Source organism: Perognathus longimembris, chromosome 15 (assembly GCF_023159225.1).
Source record: "Perognathus longimembris pacificus isolate PPM17 chromosome 15, ASM2315922v1, whole genome shotgun sequence".
NCBI classification, from domain to species: domain Eukaryota; kingdom Metazoa; phylum Chordata; class Mammalia; order Rodentia; family Heteromyidae; genus Perognathus; species Perognathus longimembris.
Window position 1 is genome coordinate 29,251,232 of NC_063175.1, and position 16,420 is coordinate 29,267,651.

At 38.1% G+C, this 16,420-nt stretch overlaps 1 protein-coding gene across 4 annotated transcripts in view; it reads right to left on the reverse strand.

Annotated features, from left to right (window-relative positions):
* Positions 1–16,420, reverse strand: part of Nol4 (nucleolar protein 4) — a 264,138-nt gene that overhangs the window by 200,828 nt on the left and 46,890 nt on the right. For all 4 annotated transcript variants that reach the window (XM_048363200.1, XM_048363199.1, XM_048363197.1 and 1 more), the window contains exon 2: positions 480–629. In XM_048363200.1, the coding sequence (XP_048219157.1) occupies positions 480–629 (150 nt within the window). The remainder of the gene's footprint in view (positions 1–479; positions 630–16,420) is intronic.

Below are 16,420 nucleotides of genomic sequence, written 5' to 3' on the forward strand. Positions count from 1 at the left end.
AAAGCATTAGACCTATAAAAACATATTTTAATAGTCTATTGTGAAAAATTAAGAATTGTAAAGGTGACATAAAATATATCAATTTGTCTTATCAATATTACTTTAAGAATGAGAGAATATACATAACTACATTAATATGATTTTCAGGGGAATAAATATTAAGATGCCAGTTCATATCATCCAGATAATAATTCATATATCATAAGACACTGTATATATGATTGATATATGTACTCATTTATATGACTCTGATACTACCACATTTTATGTAAATTTAAAGAAAACAATGTGAGAATTCTATAGACAAGTTTTACTAATATTCACTGTGCTTACAAACATTACAGTCAAAACAGTAATGCATGATAGGATAATATATTTGAAAATGCGTAATTATAACTCAATAATCTCTCTTCACATGCAAACATAGTAACTATTTCAAAATGCACTCCCTTTCTTTCTTTTTTCTGTTTTAAACTTACTGCTTTGTAAGTTCTCTTCTGTCCAGCATGTTTGCGAATCTGTTCTCCATTTGGCCCTGTTTCCACGTGCATCGAATAGATAATGTCAAAGAAATCTTCAACCACAGCTACCCTCCTTAAAGATAGCTTCTCGTCTACCCCTACGCCATCCTGGAAACAAAGTAAAACAAAGATTAATACATAAGATTCACAAAGCAAGATTGAATGTATGAAATTCAACTATCAAAATGAAATTCAACTATCAAAATGTTTTCATCATCTGAGCCAAAACATCTGGATAGGAAAGTTTAAAAATCCTTGAATGAACATTATACTTCTTTTTGAGACCATTTCTTACTACTTAACCCAGAGTAGCTTCAGACTCATAATTCTCAATCTCAGTAATTATCTAAATGCTGGGATTATAAATGTAGGCCACTACATCCAGTTCTACCATGCTATGCATTGTTTTTTTTATAAAAGAAAGGAATTGCTAATATTAGGTACATCGTGTTTACCCATAAATGCTACCAATTGGGTTTTAATAATGACTTAGTGTCAGTGTATTGTGTGTGTGTGTGTGTGTGTGTGTGTGTGTGTGTGTGTGTGTGTGTGTGTAGCTAACTGGAGATACTAGTCTCATGACTTTCCTACCTGGGTTGGCTTTGAACCTCAGTTCTCAGATCTCATTTTCCTGAGTAAGATTATAGGTATGAGCCCACCAGTGCCCCACCAGTGTAGCTTTCTTAAAACTTTTTTTAATACCCATAATTTTTTACTGTAGTAATTTTATTCCAAATACTGATTCATTCATGCAACTAATACAAGTTGCTGGGCATTAGAAACTATAATTAAAAGAAATAATGAATTTCAACCTCCAGTGTCATAAATTAGGAAAGGAAATGCATCTATTATCTGCCAGACTTAGTCAGAAATCTGCTGAAGGCCTAAAAGGTGATTTCAAGAGATCACTTGGTGTGAACTAGGGATCAGACAAAGAATTTTTAGTACCAATCAATTATACCTAATTTCTATATTCACGAGTACAAGATAGGGAGAATAGTAACTACCTCACACAACTGTTTTAAGAGTTAAATAAAAATTATATATATATTAAATTCATATATATGAGGCATAACAAAATCTTTGAACCATAGTAAATAATAAGTAGTGATTTGACAACCATATTAAAATATGAACAAAGTAGTGTAGGAGTTCTGAGAATAGAAGATTCATCTCTGGCTAAGGTAGCTCCTTGGATGACATATCTTTTAACATAGGGTGTGGTTGCAGTGAGGCATAAGCCTAGACAGTAAGACATAGAGCCAAATATCACTAGTCACATGGATGATAAAGAGGGATAATTAAAAAAATTAATCTTGTGTGCACAAAGAAATCTTAGATGAGGAGTTAATCGTACATGACTGACACATAGATGTTTTCTTATTTGTAAAGGAAGGCACAGTGTTTGCATTTGGGCCATAAAAATAGCCAGAAGGCATACAACAATGAATAACTGACATTACATCATTATGAATGCAAACTAGCAGCACTCAGTGTAACCTAAATAAAACTAGCATGCAGCCAATGAAACAAATGGCAACAGCTCCTTCAAACAGAAACACTATAATAATCTTCCCAAGCCCTATTTTACACAGGAGAGAGTCCTCATTCAGTGTGAAAGGTTGGTGGCCAGACAGAGTTAGACAGAATACTGTATTTCACCCATACATGTGACCAGGATCAAAGTGGGGTAGGTTATGTGAATACTCCTCACAATTAGAATAATATTCAAAGTTTTATATATGAAATATAACATCAACTGAAAAAACTTTACTTGGTTCATTTAGTTTATCTTTATTTCTATATATTATGCATAAAAATATATATTTACATAATACACTTATACATATATCATATACTTGTAAGTATATACTTGTATATTTATATAATTTTATATATTTATTTATTTTATATTTATTTACACCAACATATCACATTTGCTCTCTAGGAACTTCGGGATGAAAAGCCTTGCTACCTTTCCTTCCTCAGTCAAGCTATTATCAACTGGATCCTGAAATTCACAAAACCGTCATCATGAAGTTGTTATTACAACAGAAAGTAATCTTAATGTTTTAGAAACAAAAGCAGTAGGAAGAGATGCCAATTTATAAACAAAAAATGCAATGCCATAATAAAGAAACCAGAAGTGATGGTGAAACAAATATTTATCGTAGTCTTACATTTTCCAAAGAGCTCTAAGCTCAGCAATCTACAGAGACTACCTGTAAATGATCTAATGGTCAGCTGGTAATGGTGGCTCAAACATGTACTTTCTGGCTACTCAGGAAGCGGAGCTATGAGGACTCTGGTACGAAGCCAGTGGGAAGAAAAGTTCATGAGATTCTTATCCACTAAAATTAACTGGCAAAAAGCCAGAAGAAGAGCTGTGGCTCAAGTGGGAGAGAGAAAAGTAAAAACCAACTAAATATATGAGACCTAGAGTTTAATCCCCAATACACACACACACACACACACGCACACACACACAATTTTTACAACCATCTCATAGGTTCTGTTTGCATATGTATCCAAACAATATGACAAATCTTAACTAGACCATTGATAGCTCAATGTTCTGGCCACTTGACTCTGAGGCTTCAGTTCATACAGTCACGAACAAGTAACAAAACAGCTGGTTGACTAAACACAAAATCATTTATTTTTATGTATTGATTACTAAAGGAATTCACTCTACTAATATGTAAAAATTAAAGATTTCAATCTGAGAAATTGTTTTTTTTTCTCAAATCTTCTAATATTTTAGGGACAATGTTCTGAAGAGAAGAAAAGCAAAGTCATACCTGGCAGAATTGTAAACACATTATTTCAGAGGAAAGAAGAATAAGGATAAAGAATTAATAGCATAGAGAGAAAACAAGATGTTTCAACCCAAACTACCTTTACCTAAAAAATATGTTCCTGTGAAAGGCAAACCTACACCAAATTCATTAAATTTGTACCACCTATTGGTTTGCAAAAAGTACAGACAATTAATTCTACTTAATCCAAATTTGATGATTAAAAAAAAAAACTGGGTTCAATTCCAAGTTTGTTTCTTCAATAAGAAGATATTCAATGATTTATTCCGACTCTTCATCTGCTTTCAAGAACAAGCAAGATCCATGCTACTGGGAAGCCTATCCCGCCAGCACAAAGAAGACAGGCAAGCACAGCTCTGCCATATGCTCTGATCTGGCAGGCTGAGCTATCCTTGTCAGATATTGTGTTGTACTGAGGACTTTCCATCATGCCCGGACACATGCTGCCTCTGCCCTTGAAGCACAAATGGCTTGCAATTTGGAGGTTCTGATGAATTCGTTATTATTTTGACTGCATGTTTCCCGCCTTTCTTTCTCTCATTGTGCTAGCAACTACCAAGCAGTTAAAGTTCTTGCCAAGAAAGCAGATAGAAATTAAAATGTCCCCCTTGAACACTGAATGGCTTAATGAAAGCTTAAGGCCCATCAGAACACTGAAGTCATTTAGCTATCTCCTTGGGTCATCCATCACTCTAGGTAATTCAGTATCTATGTGTGAACAGGAAGTCTAAATTACAGCTCCTTGTGGTTTCCTTTAACAGGTACAGTCATTAGGTAAAAGAGCAGTAAATTCCTTTTTGTATCTTTGGGAACTAAGAGCCAGAGGAAACAAATAAAAATGAGGTTTAGTAATGCTAATATTCATAGTAAATATTTGGGGTGCCCATGGCCAATGATCTAAAATTCAGGAGTATAACTTTTAAGGAAAACTAAAAAGATTGTCAAAACATCTTTTAAACCTTTTAGAGTTAAGTCAATCTCAAAAGTTACCAATTCATAAAAAGAAACATTTAAAAAACTGTATTTATTTTGTATTTATGTATCTTATTGAAGCTTGCTTAAATTAAATCTACACACACACACACACACACACACACACACACACACACATAAACACAGGACAAGTGATGTCCCACTGAGCTATGTTCCCACAGTACAGTCTTTATAATCTAAGAAAAATTCCAGGAGCAGTAACTTTGTTCATGGCACATGTGGCTTTAAATTAAAATTTAAATTAAAATTTAAATTTAAATTTAAATTCTAACCTAACCTAAATACAGGGAAAAGAATTAAAACCTAGAAAGAACAGGTGATCAGAAGAGCTGCAGAAATTTTTTCACTGGGAAAGATTTTATCCATATGAGATGGACCAGTGTCAAAGTGTTGATATTGGATCCCCTATATATTCACTGTTGACTAATATTCCATTGCATGATTATGCCACAGTTTTACCATTTTCCATTTTATGCATATATAAGCTGACTCCAGTTTTGGCACTATTTTTGGAAAGAAAACTACTCTTATACTTTAACTCATCACTTTATTATAAAACACTCTTCAGGATAAGCCTATGAACAGTGGAGATACTTTAATATTTAGAGTAGTCTCTGGTATAGTTACAGGAATATTAAATGTATAATTAAAGTACCTATATTTTAGAGTCTGGCTAATTTGAAGAATTTCTTTGCTGGGAACTGACTGTGCCTCTTTGAAGCAGACTACCATTCTCCATAATTACTGCTGAAGTTAATTCCTAGAATTTCCTAACGTTCTTCTAAAGATTGATTTTATCACCCAAAGTATGAAGATAATTATCAATTTTGTATATTTGGCTTTACTTGGAGATTAATTGAATTTTCTGAAGCTTAAGATACTTTTTATTTTATTGTAATGTTCACTCTTCAAATATATAAATTATTCCATAAAGAGAAGAATATTAAGGACAAAAGGTAAGAAAAAATGATAGTAAGAATAGCAAACATAAAATGAAAGGAGTAGAATAAGGTCTGAATCCTGACAGAATCTAACGTCAAGGCTACAAAACAGCTGTGGTAAATCAAGACAGTGTAGTGTTGGCCAAAGCATAGAATAAAAGATTAATGAATGAGAGTAGAGAACCAGAAATGGAGCCACAAATATATAGTTAACTGGTCTGACAAAAGAACAATGACAAGAAAGCAGGAAAAAGGCAATTTCTTCAGTAAATGTGCTAGAATAATTGGATATCCATATGAGAGAGAGAAAGATCTAGACATATACCTTACACCTTCCAAAAAATGATCACACATTGAACTTAAATGTGAAACAATACATAACTCCTCAAAAGTAACAGGAGAATATAGAGATAATCATGAACATGAATATGACTTTTTAGGAACAACATGGAAGGCAGAATCCATAAAAGGAAGAATCAGAAAACTGGGTTTCAGTAAAATTAAACATTCTTTCTCTGTCAAAGACAGACAGGAAGTAAGAAAAGTCACAGTTTGGAAGAAAGTATGTGCAAAAGACATCTGATAAAGAACAATTGTTCATTATATGAAAAGACCTTATGGAACTCAGTAATAAGAATATAAAACAACCCAATTTAACAGACAGACCACCAAAGAAGATGGGCAGATGGAAAACGGTCATTTGAAAGAATGATCTGTAACCTACATTCACTTGGGGGATATAAAATAATGAGCTTTCACTACATGCCTATGGCAATGGCCAAAATCTAGTATATGAGCACCACCGAAAACTGTGGAAGATGTAAAGCAATCGGATTTTTCCTTACCACTTAGGGAAAAAATTTTTACAGTCATTTTTAGCAATTTTGGCAGGATTTTAGAAATTAAATATACTTACAACATGACCCTTCGATGAGTAGCCCAAAGGGTTGAAAACTTCTACCTACCCCACCTGAAGATATATAGCCACTACATATGTAATTGCACATACATAATACATAATTGGTAACAGCCAACTTGTCTTTCATTAGATGTGTGGATAAGCTATGGTACCCAGAAATTAGAATATTCTCTACCATTGAAAAGAAATGTGCTAGATAATGTAGCTCACTATCTGTGAAAAGACATGGCAAAATATTAAAAATATTTTACTAAAATTAGAGTGATTCCTTTATAGCTTCAAATTTTTGTGACTCTAAGTGTGCCAAGAGTTGTGACAGAAAAAGGGACCAATAGGAAAAGGATCCTTAGGACAGTGCTAGAATCAATGATACAAAAATAATGGGCATATCAGTCTACATCGTGTTAGAACCTGTGATCTGTACCATGAATAGAGTGAACCCTACTGTAAACTATGGGCTATCAGCTGCAAGAACATGCCAATGGATATATAGTTAAGAAGAAAACAGCCAGACTCTGGTGAGAGATATGAATGATAGGATACTGGCTATAAGCCTGTAGAAACATGGCTTATTTGGGAACTCTTCAGTTTTGCTCAATCCTGGCTTAAATGTAAAATCTATTTAAAGGGGATGAAGGAAGATGAAAGGCCATGGAATTCTGTTGATGTTAAAAGTCTGGCTTTTTGTGAGGCAAGAGTAAAGAGTTATTCAACTAACCACAAATCTAGTTCAAGATCATTTTCTTTGCCACTTGGATATAAGCTTGGATATTTTAAAAATATTGGAAATGTTAGAGAAATTAAGATATAACAGCAAAAACATATATAATCATCCGGGCATGCATATTTCTCAAAATACTTATTTCTTTTTTTTTATTTAAAACAATTCCTATACGCCAGGTTTGATACCATGTGCCTATAATCCCAGAACCTAGAAAGCTAAGCAATAGGATTGTTCTGTTCAAGGTCAGCCTAAGCTACATAACAACAAGAAATTCAAAATGAAACAGAACTTTTGCCAAGGATAAAACAGTCATTTCCTTTACTCTTCTTTTAGCAAAGAAAATCTCATCATAAAGTAAACTGGCAAGTATAAAAATAAGCATGTTTAAAAAATACAAAGCTCTCAAGGACAGGCAATTGCTGGAGTCATGTGAACAATGGGTCTTTATCAAAAAACAGCAGAAACCACATTAAAAAATTGGGCCCTCTAAAGTGAAGGTGCACAGGCAATGGCAGCAGGAAGGACCAGTGAAACACCTATTCACTTATAAATGGGCAGCACAAGGAGACTTGTTGGATAGATTTGGGTTTTGGCTGAAGGAAGAAGTTCCTATGGAGAAGAACTGATCTCTCAATGAGGCCTCTAATGGAAAGTATAAGGTGCATCCCAAAGAACACAGGCTACCTACATCATAAAGCAGTCTGGCCCCCTTAGCTTATGCCTATAATCCTAGCTACTCAGGAGTCTGAGATCTGAGGGTCACAGTTTGAAGACAGCCCAGACAGGAAAGTCTATGACACTCTTATCTTCAATTAACTACAATAGAAGCTGGAAGTGGAACTGTGGCTGAAGTGATAGAGAGCTAGCCTTGAACAAAGAAGCTCAGGGGGCAGTGCTCAGGCACCAAATTCAGGCCCCAGGACTGGTACCAAAAAAGAAGAAGAAAAAAACAAACAGAAAACATCCATCTAGGAAGATAAAAGTTAAAGAATGGCAGTTTGTCAGGAAGCAAACTTCTCAATAGTTACAAAGTCAGATGGTATTACGGTAATAATAATTATGATGCTCCACGTAGATTTGAGTATTGAGTAAATTATCATGCATAAATGAGAATATTCTCAGGAAAAGAAAAGCAGAAATATTTATCACCCCTACTAGAGAATTTAAGGAAGTACTTTAGATTCACAGAAACCATGATGCTCAAATTATAATTAGTTTGTATTTATAAAACATTACAAATTTGAGTCCTTTCTCTAAGGCACATTGTAACCAATGACCACATTCTTTAATAAGTCTATAATCAGTGAAAAGTTAAAAAGAAATTTTCTAAAACTAGGAGTTTTTCTTTGATATTTAGGAAACAGCTAGGTTATTTCTATTTATTTCTATTAAAATAATTCTAAATGTATTGTTCATAGTTTGGTGTGTTAATGTGCCCATTTATTTTATTTTTTTATTATCAAACTGAATTACAGAGAGGTTACAGTTTCATACATTAGGCATTGGATACATTTCTTGTACTGTTTGTTACCTTGTCCCTCATTCCCCCCTTCCTCCTCCCCCTTTGCCCATTTCTTTTAAATGAATAGAGATATAATTTCTTAGTTACATGGTTTGTGTTAACATACTATTTTCAATGTTATGAAACAGCTACATAATTCTAGAAAGCCAAGCATAAAGAATGAGTTTGTCACTTAAGTGGTCTTAATTTTCATATTGTACATTGAGTTTCAGTGCTGTTGCACTTGATTGTGAAGACCACCAGTGTATGTTACAATAATTAATGTGCTGAGTGTTGAGTGGGTACTCCAGACTATTAGAAATATGCATGTGCGTTATCTCTTAATCTTCAAATAATCACTTTCTATTCCCAACTCACAGGTAAGAAAGCCGAGGCTCAGACAAACAAATATTTCCCCCATGATCACACATCTAAGGAACAGAAAAAGATAAATAATGAATATGGCACAGCCTGGGGACCCTTGCAGCCAGCCAAGGATATCTCAAAAAGAGACACAAGCCTAACTAAAGGCAGGAGGGCACCTTTGAACCACAATGTTTATAGGGTACGGAGTGTGTTAATATAGATGATGTTGTAATAAATAAGCCTCAAAGTCTTCTGGCTTATATGAAAGAGGAATCCATTTCCCCCTCCTCTCACAGTCCAGCGATCCGCAGCCGGCACAGTAGCGCTGCCATCTGGAATCAGTAGCTGCCAAGCTCTTTTCAGACATTGCTATTTCCCAGCCAGAAGTAAAATGGAGGACAACACACAAGAGTAAGTGACTTGCATAACTCCTGCTTATGCGCTGTTGGCCCAATGGAATCTCATAACCACACCTAGAAGCAAAGCAGTAAAGATCATGGTCAGAAATCTGCTCACAGGCAGGCTTGTACCCAGTTGAAATGCAGAAAATTCTATTCCTGAAATGGACCAATGACTTTGGACAAGTACAAACCTCTAACTTATTTACTCCCAATGTCTGAAACAATTAAAACAGATACACAAGACACATGCAAAGGTGTAGGAGGAAATCATTAGCAAAGTAGGTTGAAATCTGGTAGAGAAACACTTGAATTCCCATCTGAAGAAAATGTCCTAACATCGTAGAGACTGAAGAGCCTTTGAATAATAATTAACTGAAAAACACCAAAGTAAAAAATTCACAGAATATAAATGTAGTCTTTAAGTTTATCCAAACGTATACAAATTCAGCTACTCATATAAGGGTCACCCAGATAAATAGAAAGAAGAGTAAACTCCTTTGAGCCTCTTCCCTATCACTACCCTTGCTCATCTCCCCAAAGGAAATGATCACCATTCTTCTCAACACAGACTGGCACCATCTACATATTACACCATTATTTCACCTTGTGATATCTTGAAAATATCCTTGCTCTGTACCTAGAGAAAATGAAATAGAACTGATAAACAGTTTTCTCAAAGTGACACAGATAGGAAGTCATGGAACATAATTCAGAAGTGTGCTTTCTGCATGATTACACTCCATCTTCTTTTCAGGCATTGACAGAGCCCTAAATGCATAAAAATTCTTCCAACAATTAGGCCTTGGGATATGGACAGTCTCATCCGTCATGAATGTTCTAAGCCCAGAAAGGAGACTGAGACACAGCAGTGGGTGATAAGGAAAAAAGACCACTAAAAATACCTCCCCGTCTGTTCTCTTACCTCCCCTCCACTTGCGTGTCCCAGCCATCACTGGAAACCTTCCATCATCTTTAATTTTCTCTCCACATCCAAACTGTCACTCTTCCAAGTTATGCTCTACCCAAAGCCAGATGATCTTTTAAAGTTATGAAACAGTTCATGGAACTCTTCTCAAAAACATTCTCCAGATTCCCATTGCACATTAGATACCTCATCTGGCCTCACAAAGTCTGGCAAAAGCTGTCCCTCTCTCACCACACACAATTTTCTCTTCACATCATAACAATTATTTTCCTTTCCCTCACTAACACCAAACGTGTACTTCCAAAGAGTGGAGAGGCTGCCAACACAGTGGGAATAATAAGAGATGGGGACCTTGTTTGAGCACTGGTGTCTCACAGCTCTAATCCCAGCTACTTAGGAGGAGATCAGGAGAATCATAGTTCAAGGACAATCCAGGCAAAATGTTCATGAAACATCACTGCAACAGAAAAAAGAGCTTGTCATTATTATAAGTATGCTTGTCATTGCAGCAACTGTGGTAGCATAAATAGGAGTATCACAGTCCAGACTGGCTTGGGTAAAAAAGGAGACACTATTTCAAAAAATAATCAGAGAAAAAAAAAGGGGGGCTGTATGTGTGGTTGTTGGGGGGGTTCCTAAAGCAGTAGAACATGTGCTTAGTGCAATGTTGTAAATTCAAACTCTCCTACCCCAAGAAAGAGAGAGAAAGAGAGTAGAGGAGGGAGGGATAGAAATGGGGTCTTTTAAGGAGTTAGGCAAGAGAAGGACTCTTTTCATGAGCCAGATTAAGAACATTTATAAAGGTACTATTAAAGGAAGTTTGTCCCCTTTGCCCTTCCATCTTAGGCCATGGGAGAACACAATGTTCGCCACCCCTGGAGAACACAGTCTGCAAGAGACACAAAGTACCAGTTCTATCAGCTAGGACTTCCAGCCTCTAACAGTGTGAGAAACAAATTTCTGTTCTTTATACATTGTTGCTTCTGTTTCTTCAGCTCAGCACAAATGGACTAAATGCCACCATGGGGACTTCACTCTCCTCTCTGCTGGAGATGTTGGTAATTCATCATTTATATGCTTGGTTTTTTCTCATCTTTCATCTTAAAAAATTTTACACAGAATTTTATCTATCGAGAACTGTAATTTTTAATATGTAGTTGTAAATGTATTCATTTCTCACTTAAGTTTTGTGCCAATACCTGGCATGAGCACTACATCAATAAGAAAATCCTGTAAAATGATTACAGGAACCAATGCAGGGAGGCCATGTTTTTTGGATAACTAGAGTACAGTAAGGTTGTTAAATAAGATATGAAAGGTAAGTTTGAGATAAAAAAATTGATTCAGTAATGGACAAATTGACTTGATATAGGTACAGGAAAGATATATAGAATTATCCACTGGGTTGCTTAGAAACGGAGGTCTAAAGCCCAAGGCCTGCAAAGAATAAGAGACAGTTAGAATACCAGATAAAAGTCAGCAAGTGAATAGATGTAGGTAAGAAGCAAGAAAATATGCAGGAGGAAGAAAGCAGATGGTCTAGGTATAATATTAAGACAGGCAGGACATTGGGGGAGCTAACATAGTAGATGAGAAGCATGCAGACTTTTTGGCTTCTCTGGCATTTGAAATCAGAACAGTTTCCCCCAGGGAAGTAGGTGCCTAGGGGAACCAATGAAGTTCAATATTGGACAACCAGTGATTTAGAGAGAGACCCAGAGACTTTGGTTATAGGAATAGGCAGCCCAGAAACAGCAAATCAATTCTGAGCCCATAGAACAGCACACAGAAGGACTAACTGAAATGAGAAAGATGCAGAGGGCAAAAGTGGAACAGAAAAGTGGTGTGAACTTAGTTGATCTCGAGGCTTCACAGTGGCAGGACATCTGAGAAATGGTACATTTCTCAGTCTGAAATTGTGGTGCCATTTTGAGAAGGTAATGCTCACACTCGCTGTTTAGGGAAACAGAAGTCCTATACCTTCCTCTCTATTGGAATTTAGAATGAGGATGGCCATGCTCTCCTAGCCAGCATCTGTACTGTGGTCCAGGGTGGCCTTGGCAGCGCATCACACCGATGGAAGCACATTTAGAAAACACACACGAGGCTGGGGATGTGGCTTAGTGATAAAGTGCTTGCCTGGGTTCCATTCATCAGTACTACAGTAACAGAAAATGCTGGAAGTGGCACTGTGGCTCAAGTGGTAAAGTGCTAGCCTTGAGCAAAAGAATCTCAGGGGCAGTAACCAGGCCCTGAGTTCAAGCCCCAGGACTGGCAACACACACGTATGTAGAAGGGATCTTCATTTCTTTTAGACTTGCTACTCAGGAGACCATTTAAACAAATGACCAGAAGATTGAGCCAGGCATGCAGATATAGATAGATACATAGATATAGATACATAGATAGATACATAGATACATAGATATATGATTGTGTGCAGAAATGGATCTTGACTGTGGGGCACACCCGCCCAGAAGCCTTGGATCATTAAGAGCCCATGTGAGCCAAGATGGCCGCTGGTGGTGAACCCAGCGGGGGTCCTGTGGGCCTTGAAGTAGATGTAGGCTGCCCCTTAGGCAGGTCCCTCAGAGCTCCACCCTGACGGACGGCTCAGGCATCCAATCACAGCCCCTACGTAGGTGCACGTACCCCTCCCCTTCCGCCACCCTCCAACCCATTTAAAAGAACAGCTCATTACCACCATTAAAGGAATCTTAGCATTGACTTTGCTCCCAGACTGTTTGTCCTCCAACGAAAAAGAAGCTGGGGTGGCAGTTCGTCGGCCTTTTCCTCTTCTTGGCCCATCTGGGTGGGGCGTGTTTTCCCGTCTCTCCTGCAGGACAGGAGAGCCCGGGAGGCTGAAAACCCCCGACACTTGACGAAGAAGCCTTGGGTGGTAGAAAGTGAGAGTATCTGCCTACACCCTTCTCACTCAGTACAGTTTGTTGCCCTGACCTCCCACTGATGACCAAACTCGGGGACCTGCTACTCTTCCACAAGGCCTGCCCTGTCCCATCCCTCCAGTTACCTCTGATCCAGACCCTCAACTGACCACAGAACACTGTACACAGGCTGCACCTGGAAAGTGGCGTATGAGAGAATCCCTGGGCAAAGGGAACACCATACTCACAAAGCTGAGCACCAGAAATAGGAGGAGGAACTCATTTTTCTGGTGGAGCCCAGCACTCTTCTATAAAAAAGAAATATTGAGTTCCTTTCTTTAATTATTTTTCAGTTTTTCATTATTTTATCTCTTTTATATGTCATTGCTTTCTCTTTACTTTTTTGTTTGACTTTCCCTATATTTGGGGGGTTATTGTATCTCATTTTTAAGCCATTCTTTTGTTGTTGTTGCTTTTTGGTGGGTGGTGGGGCTTGAACTCTGGGTCTGGGTCCTGTCCCTGAGCTCTTCAGCTCAAGGATAGCACTCTATAACCTGAGCCACAGTAATACTTCTGGTTTTCTGGTGATTAATTGGAGATAAAAGTCTAGCAGTCTTTCCTCCCTGGGATGGCTTTGAACTACGATCCTCAGAGCTCAGCCTTCTGAGTAGGATTACAGGCCTGAGCCACTGGCACCTGACAGATGTTCTCTCTCTCTCTTTTTTAATGGCCCTGATGATAGTACATTTCTCCCAATAATTGATCTGTATGTCTACACAGTGGTATTTTCTTTGTACTTCCAGAAGGGAAGAAAAGGGGCTGGGGATTTAGCTCAGCAGAAGAGCACCTGCTGGCGAGTACAAAGCCCCGAGTTCGGTCCTCAGCTCTGGAAAAAAAAAAAAAGTATAAAAGACCAGAAGGGAAGAAAAAATGATGGAAGAGATGGGAGGAAGAAAGGAGAAAGAAATAAAGAACGGGAAATAGGAACAAAGGGTTAGAGTTGAGGCGGATGGAGAAAGGGAAGGGAAGAGAATGGAGGAGGGGAAGGGAAAATGGAAGAGGAAGAGGGTCTGGGAATACCAAAGAGAATTAAAAATGGTCAAAGGGCCAGTCTTGATGGTTCAAGCCTAAAATCTAGCTATTCATAAGGCTGAGATCTGATTTCAATTCATTGCCAGCCCAGTCAAGAAAGTGTGTGAGACTCTTATCTCCAATGAACTTCCATACAATGGGAAGTAGAGCTGTGGCTCAAGTGTTAGAATACTAGCCTGGAGCCAAAAAGTTTAGGAACAGCACCCAGGCTCTGACTTCAATCCTCCAAACCTGAGAATTTTTAAAAAGCTGTCAGAGATTTACGATAAGAAATTTTCAAAGAAAATGGTAAATTTTATCAAGAGGTTCAGACTCTTAAGAGAGACTAAGCAGGATGACAAATTAAAATGCAAGATTTAGATTTAGATTTTTTTTTTTTTTTAGGAAACCCTAGTGTGCCTTGGAAGAATTACCAATATAAGAGAATAGGCTGTGGCAGATCATATATTTTAAGGTCATAGCTTTCCTAGGGCTTGGACTATATAACAAAGTCTTTTGTTTTCCATTAGGGCTTGACCTCGGGGGTGGCTACTGGAGATAGAATCTGTCTAGGTTGGCTTCAAAACTCAGTCCTTTAATGTTCAGCCACCTGTGTTGGGAGGATTACAGGCATGAACTATCAGTACCTAGCTTATGCCAAAACTATTTAATAGTTTTGAAGACTTCAGAACACTGAAGGTGTGGCAAAACAAGGTTGTTAGGTCTCCTACATCCTATCAGCTTTGGGAAAGAAACAGCCACTGTTATTGGTAATATTGTTCTAAAGTGGTAGATTCAAAATCAGTTTGAAAAGACCGGTCTAATCAGACTTTCTGTAACTCAGGATTGTGAGGAGCAAAAGCTACCAGGATGCTTTCACAAAAAGAGAGCTGAACTACATATTCACTAAACAGAAAAGAGACTTGAGAAGCAAAAGGGGTTGTGACGGAGAGTAGTTCTCAGAACCTGCAGGATATCGCTGGTAATTCAAGATCACAGATACCTCTACTTACTCTAAGCAGAGTTCTTTTTTGCTAAAGTCAGCAGAGATGCACCTAGCACTAAATCCTGAACCTTAACTATTAGTAATATACAATATTTAACTTATGCCCCACCCACCCCCAGGGTTCAAAGACAAAGTCAACCCTTCTGGCAAAGCCTAAAAGCCATCTCAAACATAAATGGAAACAATCTCAGCAAAGAAATGGTTTTTAACATGGCATTGGTTTATACAAATGGAAATAAAACAGGTAAGGTGTGTGCATTTGAAAAAAAATTATTTTACAGTTATGTGCTCAAGGTTTTCTGGCACATAATTGCCAACACCAATTTTGAAAAATGGTTATTTGAATGATGCTTAGCAGGAAGGAGACATTCTTACAACTTATGAAAGCAAACCAGGAATTTTATGCAACTGCTAGGAAGAAAAGAAGCCACGGAGAGAGAGAAGGAGGAAAAGAAGGTGGGAGAAAGAGAAAAGGAGAGGGAGAAGGACGGACTCCGGGAGGGAAAGAGGAAGAAAGGAAAGGAGGAAGGGAGGGAAGGATAAAGGGAGGGAAAGAGAGCTCCAGAGGAAAGAGGAAAGGGATAAAAAGAGAGACACTTTCGAAGTGTCATTGTTGTAGTGGTTAAACTTGGTCAGTGACAGAGTGCTGTAACTTAAACTCTGTAAATCAAGAAGGCTTGTCAGACAGCCTACAGGGGACTTTTTCTCCCCCATCCTAATCTACACCATTTACTGTGGAAGGTGCTGGGGTATAAAATTCTCTGTAAAATTTCTTTATTCACAAAGCAGAATAATGAAAGGCATGGAGCAGACACCCTGGCAAATTCTGGAAGCCTCCCATCCCTCTCATTTCCTGTTTGTGGGAGGTAAGCAGCGGCAGCTGAAAGAGTCTCACTGGGACAAAAAAAAAAAAAGTGGGCTCAAGTTGTTGCTTCTACTAAAGCTGCAGCCTGTAGAGGTGAGTTTGCCCTGGAGGTTGCCATAGCAACGCCAGAGAGGTGGCTGTAAAAGAAGAGCCCATCACTGGCTAAGTATGCCCTGGCCTCTGGGGACCTCCGTGTCTCTCTGCACTCCAGGCTGCGAGCTCTGGACGCCAATACCCACGAGAGGGAGCTGTACTGCAGTCTCTCCACTGGACTCAAACATCGCCGTTGTCATAGCAACAGCCTGGGAGGAAGCCCAAGGCCCTTTTGTGTTGTTTCTGTGCTCACAGCATCTGGAGTAACCCCATCTAGACCTTCGGGGGCCCTCAGAGAAGCAGGAGGCATGGCGGCCCTGGAGAATAGGGGCTGGCTGGATGAAGTAGCATACAAGCTCTACCACCCAGGGAACCTGGGATGTGCTGAGG